This window comes from Macrobrachium nipponense, chromosome 13 (genome assembly GCF_015104395.2).
Source record: "Macrobrachium nipponense isolate FS-2020 chromosome 13, ASM1510439v2, whole genome shotgun sequence".
Taxonomy (NCBI): Eukaryota; Metazoa; Arthropoda; class Malacostraca; order Decapoda; family Palaemonidae; genus Macrobrachium; species Macrobrachium nipponense.
The window spans coordinates 9,643,324-9,660,905 of record NC_087206.1 but is presented as its reverse complement, the minus strand read 5'-3'; the positions used below and the strand labels follow the sequence as shown (position 1 = coordinate 9,660,905).

At 30.6% G+C, this 17,582-nt stretch overlaps 1 protein-coding gene across 2 annotated transcripts in view; it reads left to right on the top strand.

The window, feature by feature from the left end:
• The window catches only part of LOC135225635 (collagen alpha-1(XVIII) chain-like), an 82,309-nt gene that overhangs the window by 45,220 nt on the left and 19,507 nt on the right, over nucleotides 1-17,582 (top strand). Inside the window, exons 2-9 of one of the 2 annotated variants that reach the window (XM_064264957.1) lie at nucleotides 137-185; nucleotides 1,375-1,424; nucleotides 7,084-7,107; nucleotides 8,124-8,270; nucleotides 8,718-8,930; nucleotides 13,452-13,481; nucleotides 15,915-16,085; nucleotides 17,184-17,283. In XM_064264957.1, the coding sequence (XP_064121027.1) occupies nucleotides 137-185; nucleotides 1,375-1,424; nucleotides 7,084-7,107; nucleotides 8,124-8,270; nucleotides 8,718-8,930; nucleotides 13,452-13,481; nucleotides 15,915-16,085; nucleotides 17,184-17,283 (784 nt within the window). The remainder of the gene's footprint in view (nucleotides 1-136; nucleotides 186-1,374; nucleotides 1,425-7,083; nucleotides 7,108-8,123; nucleotides 8,271-8,717; nucleotides 8,931-13,451; nucleotides 13,482-15,914; nucleotides 16,086-17,183; nucleotides 17,284-17,582) is intronic. The other variant, XM_064264958.1, reaches the window with a different exon arrangement.

Genomic DNA, 17,582 nt, shown 5'->3' with positions numbered 1-17,582 from the left:
TGTGTGTATATGTATATATGATTAAGTCATTACAGATTACAGGTTATTACACACTATTACAGAACAAATACATTCTTTTTTACAACATCTTTAAAAAAAACTACAGATTTTTTTACATTTTATATTTTCTTTTCAGCTCAACGGTGGATCACCCGAAACTTTCTACGACAACGGCATCGATTGGCGTAAGTAGTTTCTTTTACTTTCACTTTTACTTTCACTTTCTTATCTTTTCTTTCTTCATGTTTAGCCTTCGTGGATTTCAAGACTTATTTTACTTTTACTTGCTTTCTTCACATCACTTTCATCTTCTTTACCCTTCACGGATTGAAGGCTTTATTTTGATTCCACTTTCTTATAATCCTTTTTCTTTCTACTTTCTCTTCACGGATTTCAAGCCTTCTTATAATTCTACTCTCTTTCTTAATCTCTCTTTCTTCTTGTTTACCCTTAATGGATTTCTAGCTTTCTTTTATTTTTTTTATTTCACTTTCTTTCTTATCCTCTCTTTCTTCATATTTTCCCTTCACGGGTTTCCAACCTTTTTTTAATTTTACTTTCTTTCTTAAGCTCTCTTTTTTCATGTTTACCATTCAAAATTTAAAACCATATTTTATTTTTTTTATTTCACATTCTTTCTTATCCTCTCTTTATTAATAATTTTCCTTCGCGGATTTCAAGCCTTCTTTTAATTTCCTTTAATTTTACATTCGTTTTTATCTTCTTTTTCCTCATATTTTCCCTTCGTGGATTTCAGCCCTTCACTGAGAATTGATTACAATGTCTGGCTTAGGTTAAATCGCTCTATCAAAAATTCAAATGAAGCTTCAAATAATCTTTAAAAATCACATACTTCAACATGTTAATTGAATTATTGACCTTTTTTATTCTCCAATTGTTATCTTTGATTCCACCTTTACTCATTATTTATCTCCTGATATTCAGTCAGTCATTATTTTTGGTCATTTTAGTTAGTCATTATAAATTCCGATTGATCATTTTCTTTAATTCCACGTTTACTCATTATTTTTTCTCCTGATTTTCAGTTAGCCTATTTTTGAATCGTTCAAATAAATCATGATATTTGGACCAAAAATAGACCAACTGTAAATAATTGGAATTAAAGTGGAATTAAAGAAAATGATTCATCGGATAATGAATGAGGTAATTAATAATGACTAACTAAAAGGACAACAAATAATGACTGACGGCAAATCAGGAGATAAATGAAGAATAAAAGTGGAATCATGCGTTCTTTGAACTTTGAAATTTAGAATTTTGAGCATATTCGATTTTTAAAATCCCTTCGATAATCTTATCATCCGGAAAGAAACAACAATGTTGTTCTAATTCTGTCACAATTTTCTTCCTCAGGAACTTACGAAGACGAACGCACGGAGGAGAAACAGCATATTGACAGCGAGGTGAGAAACAACGATTAATTAATTTCAATATTAATTAATTAGAATATAAATTAAATTCTAATAAAGATAGTATTTTAATCGTGCATTCCGTCAGTATGATAAATATCATGGTGATAAAACCGCATTTCTATTTCACTTCATTTATAAGTAAATAGATTTTTTTCTGAATAAAAGATTTTCCCATTATTCAGCAAAGATAATTAACGTAACATTATCAAAAGTAATCAGAGGCAAAGTATTCTTGCGCTTTTTTTTTATTAATTATTAGGTAATGTAAAAGGTGATATCATCTTTAATATCTAATAAAAATGACGACGAATTAATCTCATTTTCTTTAATTTTAAGAAAAAAGTAATCTCACAAGTTTTCTTCAATTAAAAAAAACTTTGAATTTTTAAATTATCAAAGGATGACAGAGTAATATAAATCTTTTATTTCTAAAGAAATGGGAAACTAATCTCATTTCTAATTTCAAAAAACTAACTATTCTCATTTTCTCATTTCAAAGAACTGACCAATCTCATTTTTTTATCTCTAAAAACTAACTAATCTCATTTTCTCATTTCAAAAAGTTAACTGATCTGATTTTTTTCATTTCTAAAAACTAACTAATCTCATTTTTTCATTACAAAAAATTAAGTAATCTCATTTTCTTATTTCAAAGAACTGACTAATCTCATTTTTCCATCTCTAAAAAGTAACTAATCTCATTTTCTCATTTCAAATAACTAATTAATCTCATTCTCTCATTCCTAAAAACTAACTAATATCAATTCCTCTTTTCTAAAAGCTAACTAATCTCATTTTTTCATTTCTTCATTAAAACTAACTCATCCCATTTTCCTTATACCCTTAAAAATCATTTTTTACTTTTCTTTCCTCAGTCTTACCAACACAAAAGGCAAGAGTATCTTTAAAGACCAAATATGCAGAATGATGTTGCAAATTCTATCGCTTCTGCAACAAATTCTCCATCTTCCCTTTGCCTTGTTTATTATTCTTGCAGACAACGTGGAGAATGTGCTGGAGGAAGGATTGCTGTAATTATTCTTGTGGTGCGGGCATTCATGCGTAGCATATATATATATAATATATATATATATATATATATATATATATATATATATATATATATATATATATATATATATATATATATATATATATATATTATATATATATATATATATATGTAAATGTGCACATACTTTTCCATTTTCCATTCAACTTCGTATCGGTCTACCAGAATATGAATAAGAAGTACAAGATAAAAATCGATTAAAACAAAAACATATAGATAATAAGAAGGGAGACGCCTCCAGCATCAATCTTAGGCTTACGAACACATGTCGTGGATATTGTCCAAGACACAGAGCTGGTATGGATTCCCCCACTTCTTCCTATTTCGTTCCCTTCTCATTTTTCGAAGACATTATTTCCCTTTTAGCTTTTCATCGATTACATTTAGGACTTATTTTCTTCATTTTCATTGTATTTTCTCCCTGTTCTTATCTTGGAATATTAGTGGATCTTGTTTCCAAGTCTTATTTGGTCAGTGTCTTATACCAAAAAATATAAATAAATCATGTTCGTATGAGCTTTCTGCTTGGTAAGTGTAGGAGAAGGTTGAAAGGATAATACGTAAGAGGGAAAAAGAAAAAGTAGAGAGAGAGAGAGAGAGAGAGAGAGAGAGTGGATGAAGGACTCCTGACATCTGAGTTGTATCCGAGTTTTCTCAAGGAACCTTTGGTTCTGGTTCTCACACACTTTTAACATCTCAGCGATACAAACATCCCCTACCCCACCCCACCCAAACCCCTCTCCCACCCACAAGCTTTATCCCGCAAGGCAACATCACCCCCCGGCCCCAACCCCACCTCCCTAATCCTCTCTCTCTTCCTCCCTGAACAAGGTCCTCCCCCCCCCCCCCCCCAACTGGGTAAACCTCCCCAACCCCCAACCCGAGAATGCCAACCCTGCCCTTGGCAACTCCAATCTTTTTCCATGACATGTCTTTAGATGCCATCAGGAAACAGGGAAGGGTTTAATAATATAGCTGAAAAGATTAATTTAGGTAAAACAATTAGAATTGTTATAATAGTTTTTGTTAATAAAAGTTTTGGTTAATAACATTCTTGCACACTCATTTATACTTCCTTTCTGTTACCTTTTGTGTTTATTGTTGATTGATTAGCAATAAATAATAATAATAATAATAATAATAATAATAATAATAATAATAATAATAATAATAATAATAATAATAATAATATTATTATTATTATTATTATTATTATTATTATTATTATTATTATTATTATGGGTGAAGAAATCCACAATGGTGTTCGTTTAATTGTACATACACACACACACACACACACACACACACACACATATATATATATATATATATATATATATATATATATATATATATATATATATATATATGTATATATATATAATATACCTACACCATTTAGGATTTCTTCACCATTTTAGTGAATCATGATATTAATGAGAGTTTTATGCATTATTATTATTATTATTATTATTATTATTATTATTATTATTATTATTATTATTATTATTATTATACATTCTACCATTTACGTATCTTCATTTTGCTAACTGGAAATAAATATCACAGCCCATAAATGTCACCATATTCAACTATTCAAAGAAATATAACTCTATTTGGTTCAACTGTGAAACCTACTCAATTTTGGCCATCAAATTCTGGGCAGCTACCTGAACGTAAAGGAAGGCGTGATCCAAATTGCAGCTTACTCGAGACGTGAGCAAGATTTTCCCCTCACGCATAAGTTGTAAACATTAATTTCCGAACTTTCAACGTAAATTAAAAGGTGTTAAAATCTATGGGCATACAGAGCCTTTTTTCACCAACGTAAATTAAAATAAATGGGCTGCATTTTGTTAGAAATAATTTTTCTGTACTGTTTAACGTGCACATTATTTACTTTTTTACATTTTCACTCTAATAAATAAATAATAAATATCCAGTCTTAAAATTCCTGTATTTTTAACTCAATGCGAAACACCTTTTCAGACCTTTTTAGGCTCTTCCATAGACCTTTCCTAACCCCACAACAACAAAATAGTTTGTAGGCTTACTCCCCGAGTAAGCAAAAGTAGCAAGTGGGTCAGCTCCCAATCGTTCCTCATCTACTGCTCTTCATTTTCCCTCTGTATCTCTTTTTCGTGTTTTATTTTTTTATCTCTTTCACTTGTACTATCCTATCTTTCAGAAAATGAAAATAGGTTTTTTTTTTAGTCTTTCAGCTAGCAAAGGCTTCCTAAATCCGAGAATAAAACAAAATTTTATGATGTAATCACGAGACGTAAAATGAAAGAATGAAAATAAGTGTTATTGTAAAGTCCTTCAGCCAGCAAAGACTTCCTAAATCTCTGAAAATAAAACAAAATTCTATGATATAATTACGAGACATAAAATGACAGTGTGGAAATTAGTATTCTTTAAAGTCTTTCAGTCAGCAAAAGCTTCCGAAATCTCTGAAAATAAAACAAAAGTCTATGATATAAACATAAGACGTAAAATGACAGAGTAGAAATAAGTGTCATTTTAAATTCTTTCGCCCAGCAAAGGCTGGAGTCTTTGATATCTCCATCGATTCGTCTGTATAACTTCTCAGTGATGTCAAACTGGTCTTGGATTCCATCAGCAACCACAAAGCTGGCAACATTTCGCTTCTCCGTCTCTCGTTTAAGTCTAACGTACCCTCGTGAGGTCTTAGAGTTGGCGTATTATATAGATAAATAAATAAACCAATAGTTGAATGGATAGATAAATCAATAAACAAAGACTAAAAGAAAAAAGTGGAAAAATATGTTTCTGTTTTTTTTAGGAAGCAGCTTTTCATTACCCATTTTCTGGGTTTAGACATAATTGTACCTGTTTTCTTTAAATTGTCCAAACCTTTGACAAATAAATAAGTAAATAAATAAAGAAGAAAGACAAACTAATGAAATATTTCTCTGTATTTTAAAGAAAGTAGGTTTTTTAAACGTTTTATCCTAGTGTAGGGTTAGACATATGTGGTATGGTCTAATTTGTCTAAGAGTGTCTTTTTTTAATCTTTCCTGTTCTTAAAATGAAAACAACGTAACACTTTTATTCAGGAGTTGCTTTGAATTTTTTTTTTCTCGTCGTGCCAGATAATTGCGTTTGTCTATTCTTCTTTGTGCCAGGTTAATACATTAATTTGCGGACAAAATATGTCTGTATCATATACATTTCAAACGACAATCGAACTCAAGATGTATAAAAAAATTTAGGGATTTTCGTATGCCTACCCTCCGAGGCCAAGAGAGTAATGTTTGTTCGCTTAAATTTTGTTTGATAACACTGCAGCCAAGCTGGAAATTTACCGACCACTACGATATAGCCATGGAATAAATAACATTTGAACTTATGAGACAACAGAAGAATTATATACACACACACATCTAATATGATATATATATATATATATATATTATATATATATATATATATATACATATATATATATATATATATATATATATATATATATATATGATATGTATACATATATATATACAGTATATTATATATACATTTCCATTTTACACCTCTCCCTACAAATAACCTTCGCAGAAGGATGTGGCTGCCTTCTTAGCCCAGAATGGGGTCGTCTGTTGACACTTATTCCAACACACAAACAAAGCGGTGAGAACGACCCCATTCGGTCAAAAAAAAAAAAGAAAAAAAAAGAATGTTAAGTCGTCCGTTTGGAACTCCCACTCGCCTGAACCCGCCGCACCGGTTTTTGGCAAATCGATCAATTCTTTTCTCTTCTTCGCGATTGGTTTTAATATTTTGTTTTTTCTGTAATCTGTTATTATTCTCCTGATCATTTATCAGTTAGCTGATTTTTACTTCTTGCTTTCTGTTTCAATTCGTCGTTGTCGCCTGTTTAGATAAATTTGCCTAAGGACAACAGAATGCTGCCTTGGTCCGTCAGGATTTTGTACATTTAACTCTATCAGTTACTTTTGTCACTCCTACAATTCATTCAAATGTTGTATGAGGGTATTGTTCCCACTGGAAAAGTATGACTTGAATGAAATTGAATATTCTAGCTAACCAAGTTACTATTAACTGGAAAATGATAAATTTTACTAATATTCTGGAAAAGTGCGAGACCAATACTTCTACATATTCAGCTTTGGTGTGACCGTAGTATTAAGTGTTCCTGTATGAATATTTAATGAAGAGTTATCAGCTTTTTGTCCGAAATGGAATTTAAAATTTTGGCCACAGTCCAAGTGCTGGGACTTACGAAGTCATTCGGCCCTAAACAGGACATTGAGAATAAGGGGTTTTAAGATGTAACGGGAGGAAAACCTCGCAGTTCTAGTATGAAACAATTGTTAGGAGAAGGTGGAAAGGAAGATGAAAGAAAAGAATGTGAACGGAGTTTCAGTAAAAGGTATGGAAGGGTTTGTAGCTAGGGGTCGAAGGTACGCTGTAAGAAATCTTAAATAATGACTGCAGTGCACCACGTGAGGTGTACTGACTGCACTACTCCCTTATGTAGCCTGAATGTTTGTGAGCGACAGTTTGTCTAATGTCGAAATTCCTTCTGTTTTTCAGACCTCAGGATTGTTCATAAATCAGGTAAGTCTCATTTTCTAAATAATTCAAATCATAAACATTATCAAGAATTTAACTATAATTATATTGAAATGTATTTATTCCTTCCCGTTTTTAATATTAAATCGGTTTTCAGGATAACAATATATAAAAATAGTGAACTAAACTTTGTCATCAAGGCTAAATAGTCCGAAATTTTGTCATTTGTGTTGGGGAATGTGCATAAAAAATAAAGTTCAGAAAAACGTATGATCATTTTACGAGAATTTAATCCTAAAAATAAATTATAAATAACATCAAAATCTCGCCAGTAACCTGAAATATGGTGGGGTATTTATTTTAAGGAAGGAAGCAATGAAAAATAGTTGTGTGGGTATCTTTACTGTAAGATTCAAATAAAACCAATTATTAGCAGTTTCTCACCTTCAGTAAATTGTCATTTATCAGCCTTGAAAACAGTCTGTTGAAGTTTGCTGAGCCTCAAATAGTCACATAATTCATTTTGCGGATCCGGTACGCTACAATTCTTCCTTTTGGTTAGGCTAACTAAATCTCAGTTAGCATATACGAAAAGCTAAAAAGACAAAGTAAACATTCAGCCCCTAAACACCCCCGCCCCCCACCGGTAATTTTCTAACGGCTTGTGAGCCTAAAATAGTTTCAAAATTCATCTTGAGGAGCAATAAGGCTAGAGTCTCGGCCAAGATTAGGCTAACTAAATCTCAATGAGCATAAAGGAAAAAGATACAGCAACAAAAATATTTAGCCCTTGAACCACTCCCCCCTCCCCCATAAAAAAATGGCTTATCCATAACTTCACTATTCTTAAACTAGTTTTTATCAGATTAAAAAAAAAACAATATTCTCAGCATTGTATCCGATAAGTCATTTTTAAAACCATTTCTCAATGTCGATTCCATATACATTTTTTCAAAACAAGTATATTCTTCTCTAAATATTATAGCTGTCTTACTTCTTCAACACATATAATTCTAAACAACTTTCACTGAAGCAGTTTCTCATTACTTTCTGCATAACAGGAGGAGTGGGCGGACGAAATCGGAGGCACCGGTGGCCACTGTGGCTGCAACGTGACTGCGCTGGTGAAAGTCGTCAGGTCCCATATCCCTAGAGGACCACCTGGTACCACTGGGAGGGATGGTGTCCCAGGTTCACCCGGGCTTTCAGTAAGTGGATATGTATTAATATGTATGTATGTATATAATGATTACTTATATATAATATATATATAGATATATATATATATATATATAATATATATGTTATTCGAGGTACAAATGTCCTCTAATATCTAATTCGCTCTTCCTCGGAATTAATATATTTTCTTATATGTAAACGAATGGGAATTTTTAGTTGATAATAATTTCGTCCTCTCGCGGGTTCGAACCACCGCCAAGCGGACAAAGATTACAGGACATTTGTAGCTCGAATAAATTATATGAATCACGATGATGTGATAATTATTCATATACTACATATATATATTATATATAGCTATATATACTATTATCTATAGATATATAGTCATATATAGAAAAATCATATTAAAAACTAATTTTCTGATCAACTCTTCCTCACCCCCCAACCCACCCAACACCCTCAATGCCATGCAGGGTACCCCAGGCCCCCAAGGCGAAAGAGGCGTCCCAGGTCGCAGAGGTGAAAAAGGTGACCGGGGGGAGTTAGGCGCCCCAGGACCCGAGGGACTCCAAGGGCCTAAAGGTGAACCAGGAGTGGACGGTAACCCAGGGCCACTGGGACCCGTAGGACCCCCAGGGCCACCAGGACCACCAGGATGGACGTGGGGAAGAGAAGAAAGCAAGACGGTAATTAACAGTCAATTTTTTCCCATTTGTTCTTTTTATGTCATTTCGTGATGACCTTTTTGGGGACATCATTAAGGTTTTCATTTTCGTTTGATTTCTTTTTTTTTTTTGCAGTTTATTTTCCATGATTTTTTTTATACTTTGAAGTCATTTTCATTTTAATAACTTAGTTATAGTTTGCATTACTTTATCACTGTGTCATTGCATGTTATGTGATTGAATTTGAATACATGTAGAGGCTTAGAAAAATATTTCCAAAATGAAAATTGTCCTCTGATGATATATATATCTTTTACTTTTGACGGCTGATTTACGACATGCATGTCTTTATAAATTTAAGTCTTCTTTTTTTCCTGTACACATCAGTATCCATGAAGGGACATTGTTTCCCAGATTACAAATATTATAAATACTCCCTTGCAATATTTCCCATCTGATACATTTCTGTTTTTCTTCACTCCAACAGTGACGTCACTATTAACATTCGTAAACATTAGTGTTACAATATTGATTAGCAACATTAGTCTTTGCAAAGTCGATGTAACATTCACAACTTCATGAAGTCAGTCGAAGTCGTCTCTGCTTACGCGTATTTTATTTTTACTTCAACCACACAAGTGAATATAAGAAGCATATTTACAACACAATTTATATTACACATCTTCAAATATATTTGTTTATTATACGCTTCTGAATTTCAAAGGTCCATATGTAACTGATGTGAGCAATATATCTATATTCAAGATGTTTAAGTACAACTAAATTTAAGCTAACCTGTATTCAGTATCCGTAATCGCATTCAAAGTTATATATGCAAAACAGCTTTTAAGTTGTATGTGTACCACTGAATTCAAGTTATATATTTGCAGCTAAATTCAGTCTTATTGACTTTAATTTAGATATCTAAATTTAAACTGCAAACACAAGGCAAAATCTAATTCTAAGCAAAACAAAATTTAAAAGTTATTTCATTCATAAGGTTACGTTGACTTAGGTCACCAAAAGCAAGCTTTTAATCGAAGACTTGCAAATCAGCAACATTCACAAAACTTTCTTTGGACTGATTTATAATTTGACTAGTTGTTTAAAAAATTATATATATATATATATATATATATATATATATTATATATATATATATATGTTTACATATGTATATACATGTGCATACGCATATATATAAACACACGCACGCATATAAATACATGTATACATATACTGTATATACATTTATATATATCTTACTACTACAAGCCAATGAAATGGGTAACACTATATCCTCATCCAACCCAGGCCATATAAAAACCACAAAAATTAATATAAGGTGGAAACAAATACATCGAAGGTGAACCCTTTTGGAAAAAGATGAAGGGAACAAAGAGCCATACGAAGAATTTCAAAGCAAATGACCCACAAGAAATAATACCCATTAATTAAATAACCTAATACTCTTTTTACTTAAATAAAGGCTGAATAGTACTACACGTATAATTTGGACGAATTATTAAAAGCGAATATCATGCAGTCATAGGACGCAGACGAAAAAGCCCTCGGCATAGTTATAACTTCTAATTGCCCGGGCCAACCAGGCAGTTTCGGGCGCGCTTGAACGCGCGCATGGACCCATGCGAGACCTATTTCAGCGACGAAATAAAAGAAACGAGTGTTGCTGCCACTCGTCTTCAAGATATGGATTTTTCTGACAACGTTTTCGTAGTAGGGTGGTTTTTTTATTTTTGTTTTCTACATTCGTTTCCACTTGATTGATCAGTTACTATCACTATTACAATTGCAGTTACTACTTTTTCTAGTTCTGCCATTATTGATAGTAGTACAGTATTAACTTTTTTTTATTTTTTTCATTTTTTACTTTTTTATTCTCATTATTTTTTTCTATTATTTTTTGTTACGTTTTTTATTTTCATTGGTGCTCGATCACTCATCTTTTAATAGTTAGTTATTCCTGCCATTCTCTACAAGCTATAATAATGCTGCTATTAACACTTCTACAGCTATTTTCCGCTCATGATGTTACTGTGCTGCTATTGATTACGAAATATAAAACCGAGAGGTTGACAGTTTTTCTTTTTAATTGCATTTTTCCTTGATTACTCATTTTCCTTTCTCTCTCTCTCTCTCTCTCTCTCTCTCTCTCTCTCTCTCTCTCTCTTTGTATATATATATATATATATATATATATATATATATATATATATATATATATATATATACGAGTATATATATATATATATATATATATATATATATATACTATATATATATATATATATATATATATATATACGAGTATATATATATATATATCATATATATATATATATAGTATATATATATTATAATATATATATATATATATATATATATATATATATATATATATAGGCAGACAGATAGATGGATCGATGATAGACAGACAGTACTATTATCTAATGGCAGTATGGCCACTACATGCTTATAGAGTTATCTAGACAAATGTTTTTAATTTTTTTCGCTCAAATTTTAATTTCCACCCTGGATGAACTGCTACTACCATTGCTACTGATATTATCACTACTTTCTACTACTACCACATTTTCTGCACGCTAATGCTGCTATTCTCTTTTATTGTGCTATTAGTTAGTTTTAGTTCGCTGACACGAAGAAGTTCTGCATTAAAATGTATATATAACAGATTTTTTTTTTTCTTGTAATATTTCGCTGTCTACTAAACCTAATTTCTCGATAAGAATTTCGGTACTCTTTTTTCGTATTAGTAAACCCACATAGTTTGATATCTGATATAAATTCTTATATATATATATATATATATATATATATATATATATATATATATATATATATATGTACATATATATATATTTATATATATATATATATATATATATATATATATATATATATATATACACATATGCATGTATGTATATATATACACATACATATATATATATATATATATATATATGTATATATGTGAATATGTATATATAACCATTTTAAAAAACGATAATCATACCTTTGTTAGCGTAACCTTTTATCAATCAAATGGGCCTTCTTCATCTTCCTCGTATTTCCTTGTAAATGTCATTTCGCCAGTCCTCATCTAGTCCTGTTGAAAAAAAATAGATAAAGATAAAGTTTGCTATACTCCTCTTCAGAAGAAGAAAAACAACACTGGATAAGATAAAAGGGATACCCTACATTTTTTTCATAAGAAATATTATTATTATTATTATTATTATTATTATTATTATTATTATTATTATTATTATTATTATTATTATTATTATTATTATTATCATGAAAAACAAAATTCCTGCCATATTACAATATATGACCACATCTAAAAGCAATCACGGTACTAAACAAAACTTAACCCTACCATAACCTCCATTTATTCGTCCTGACAACCAATTCATTTTTAATATTCATAAGAGCCATAATGCGAGGTACTTATAATTAAGAGGTCACTTATTATTATTATTATTATCCATTATTATTATTATTATTATTATTATATTATTATTATTATTATTATTATTATTATTATTATTATTATTATTAGAAGATGAACCCTATTCATATGGAACAACCCCACACCGGCCATTGACTTGAAATTCAAGCTTCTAAAGAGTCTGCTGGTTATTCGAAAGAAGTAAAAGAAGGTAACAGGAAATACAGAAAAAAAGATACCAGTTATTAAAGAAGAAGAAATAAATTAACAATATAAATAGATAAAAATTTAAGTAAATTAGTTGGATGGAATAATAAGTGTGCTTTTCGTTGTAATGAAATTATATTTCTGACAGTTCTTATCATATTGTATCTGATTTGTACTTCGTATATACAATGATTATAGTGTTTTAGTTGGTGGTACTATTACTTCATATTGCATACCATGTGCCACACCCATACGCATGATTACATTTTGTAGACTTACTTATACACCTATACAGTAAATCATAATAGCAGTAAACCAATAGGTACACCAGAAAATCTCTCTCTCTCTCTCTCTCTCTCTCGCTCTCTCTCTCTCTCTCTCTCTCTACACACACATATATATATATATATATATATATATATATATATATATATATATATCTATATATAGATATATTATATATATATACAATACATATATGTATATAAATATATATAGTATATGAAAATATATAAATGTATATATATATATATGTATATATATAATATATATATATATATATATATATATATATATATATATATATATATATATATATATATATATATATATATATATATATATATAGCCATACAGATAGATAGATTGGCGGACAGACAGACAGACATTCATTTGAATTCGTCATGCAAATCACTCCAGTGAATTCCACATTTTCAGTCACTAAACAGTCAGTTATTCAGATCTGGTAAAACAGGAACCGTGTCGTATATGAAAGCAAAAATTCCCAGTGATACCAATTCCTTTTTTTTATTTCCCATTCCAATCTTTGATGTTGCTAGCCCGGGTGGATGCACCTATCTAGCTATCAGGTAAGAGGCTTGGTAGTTGATTGATAGCAGCAAACGGTAGCGGCGATAGTGGTAGTGACTGGTAGTTAGTGGTGGTGATGGTAGTAGTGGTAGATGCTGTTAATTAAGTGATCTTGATTTTTTGCTTTTTTGCAGTCATTTTATTTGTATTTTACTTTTATTTTATTTCTTTATTTCACTTTTATTTTATTTTTTCTTTATGTAAGATTTTGTTTATTTTTGAATGTCGAGTTACTCTTTCACATCGTCTCTATCAAAATTTAACGTAAATGTAATATATCACGGAAATAGCTATCAACACGCAATAGTACAGCATTGAGTTATATCAATATGCAATAACACAACATTCAGTTAAATCAACATAACAATAACACAACATTCAGATATATCAACATGCAATAACACAACATTGAGTTATATCAACATGCATTAACACAACATTGACTTATATCAACATGCAATAACACAATATTGAGTTACATCAACATGCAATAACACAATATTGAGTTATATCAACATGCAATAACAAAACATTGAGTTATATCAACATGCAATTACACAACATTGAGCCATCAGCATATAACAACACAACATTGAACTATCAACATACAACTTCACAACATGGAGCTATTCTATCATCATGCAATAACAACACTGAGCTATCAATATATAACAATACAACATTGACCTATCAACATGCAATAACACAACATTGAGCTATGAGTACGTAATAACACAACATTGAACTATCAACAAGCAATAACACAATATAACTCACAGTCTTCTATTTTTATTTGGCTTTAAATATTCATTCATTATTCTTATTAATTATTCTTAATAAAACCCAACATAAAAATAAACCATAGAGGCATAAAGCTTCTTTATCTGTTCGATTGCAATGTAATTTGTTTGTTTGCTAGAGGCAAGTCGTGTTGCTTAGACTGAAAGAATGCATGAAAGTAAAAATCTTATCTATCGATTTTTTTTTCAGGTATGTCTTGGAATGTTTTTTTTTTATATTCTTTACATACATATTTAAATTTTTATACATTTTTAAACATTTTTCATACTCTCATTGTCCAATACCTTGATTATCACAGTAAGGCAATGAGTTACTATTCATTTAGAAATGTTTCATTTTGTATTTTATCAAAGCAATGCAAAAGCATTTAATTGCCATATCTTTTTTTTATTTTTTTGGCAAAATAACATAAAATTTTCAATTTAAAGATTTACCTTGAACATCATAATGATTTAAACTGGAATATGGACACTGCAGTCAATTTTGTTATTAGTAAAAATATTCAGTCACTTTATACTTTCTACCAGAGAGAGAACGAGCAGAGAGAGAGAGAGAGAGAGACGAGAGTGAGGGGAAGGAGAGAGAGAGAAGGAAGAGAAAGGCGGGGGGGGTTGGGGGAGGTGGCATGGGAAATCATTTCGCTATAAAATTATTTCGATATATATTTAAAAATGAATATTTGGTCAAAATATTTAGGGTCATGTTACAGCTTCTACATAAAGCTAATGAGAGAGAGAGAGAGAGAGAGAGAGAGAGAGAGAGAGAGAGAGAGAGAGAGGAATTCATCAAGCTATATAAACTTTAAAATATAAATAAATTTAAATATAAATCAATTTAAAAATATTTGGCAAAAAATTTTTCAATCATATTATAGCTTCAGGAGAGAGAGAGAGAGAGAGGCGAGGTAGAGAGAGACGAGAGAGAGAGAGAGAGAGAGAGAGAGAGAGAGAGGAGGCACCTCGCTCTATAAATGGCCCCAAAAAACAATATTCTGGTTGAGAATGAATATCTGACATTTTTTACATGAAATATCTTAGTTTTCATTATTGGCTCAGCTATGCTATAAAATGGAGAATGTTGAATTGATAAAAACCTAAGAGAATTGACACTGTGCATGGATGATATTTTGTCCCTGTGTAATTTACAATTTTGCATCGTACTCCAAAATATTATGAATGTTACGAAATAAGCCTTTTTGGATGTAATCATTTCTGGAAATAGAGAAAAATTGTTATATTATCTTATAATAATATAATATTTTTATATATAGAAATTATATATACATATATATATATATATATATTATATATATATATATATATATATATATATATATATATATATTATGTATATATTGTATAATACATATACGTATATATATATATATATATATATATATGATATACATATATATATATATATATATATATATTATATATTATATATATATATATATAATATATATATATATATTCAGTTTCACTTAATATTTCATACGATCGACATATATGTTCCCCAACATTTATGCTTGAAACCATGTCTGATGTGAATGAAAATAATAAACATCTCTAAACAAGCGTAGTAAATCAGCCCATATAAAGATGCATTTCTTTTCTTTTTTTTAAATGCAGGTGGACGGAGTCGTCGACCCAGATGTGATGCCAGTCATGCCGAATGGGGAGCCAGGACCCCCAGGAAGGCGTGGTCTCCCTGGCGAACCCGGACCAAGGGGCGTGAGAGGACACCCTGGGGACAAAGGCGACCGGGGCCTCCCTGGACCCAAGGGCATGAAGGGTGAAGAGGTAAGTTTTTGGGGACATTGGTATTTTTTTATATCAGTCTCTGGTTAAAAGATGTGGTTGACTGGAGGGTAGTAGTTAAGTTTAGGTTAATTGTTTTCTATGCAGAGTAATTAAAAGTGGTTGAAGCTGATTGGTTGTTTTTTCTTACTATGCAATTATTTCCGTATTCATAAAGTTTTTCAGATTTAATGCACAGTGATTTCTTAATTATCCATAAAATTATTTATATTTAATGCACAGTAATTTCTTCCTTATCCATAAAATTACTTAGATTTAATGCACAGTAATTTATTCCTTATCCATAGAATTATTTAGATTTAATGCACAGCAATTTCTTCCTTATCCATGGAATTATTTAGATTTAATACACAGTAATTTCTTCCTTATCCATAAAATTTTTTAAATTTAATGCACAGTAATTTATTCTTTATCCATAACATTATTTAAATTTAATGCACAGTAATTTCTTCCTTATCCATAAAATTATTTAGATTTAATTCCTAGTAATTTCTTCCCTATTCATAAAATTATTAAAATTATTTAGATTTAATGTACAGAGACTGTTTCTTTATTTCTAAAATGATTTAGATTTGGTGTCCATTTGCTGTTCAATGAGGGACGGTGATCTGTAATTTTTTTTTTTCTGTGGAGTAATGAAAATGGTTGAAATTGTTTGGTTGTTTTTCTAAATATGTAATTGTACCCTTATTCCTAAAGTTGTTTAAATTTAGTTTCCATTTGCTGTCAAATGTGGGACATGTTCCATACGTTAAGTCAACTATCAGACCTCTATAAGCCAAAATATCATTCCTAATCCGAGGCTTGATAAGGGGTAAGATGATCCGGAATCCACGATAACCAATAATAGCTGCAAATCCATCTAACCTAAGCCTTATCTACATAACAGCTGAACCAAATGAACAAAATCATAACTTGTTGAGGAAATCACTCAGAGTTATTAGCACAATTTTTATTTGGTTATCAGGCAAAATCATGCGGCGGATATAAAGTAACATAATCCCGTCAATGACTGTATATCTATTGTGACTCACTAAATAGCTAGATCTCTAATCTGTTCCACTACCTCCCTCGCTGCAGGGTATTCAAGGCAGAAGTGGTCGCGTTGGCGACAAAGGAACTCGTGGTCCACCTGGAGTAGATGGCTTGCCAGGCTCAGTGGGCCACAAAGGGCAGAAAGGTAGGAAAACCTGTACTTTCTTAAATATTCTCAATAAGACTCCGATATTCCTCCATTTACTTATTCATTTACTCTGAATTACTATAGGCTACGGTTCTCATTAGGTTCGAAGTTTCTACCTGATCGTTTTTCTTCAACTTTCTTTACTCTCTTGCATTAGCTCTTCATTTATTGCTCAGTCAATCTTTTTTATGTTCATAATCATTTTCCAACCAAACACCTCCTACTCATTTCTTGACTTCGTCAGCAATATATTTCCACATTTTTTTATGATTTAAATTTTCTATCAATTCTGTCTT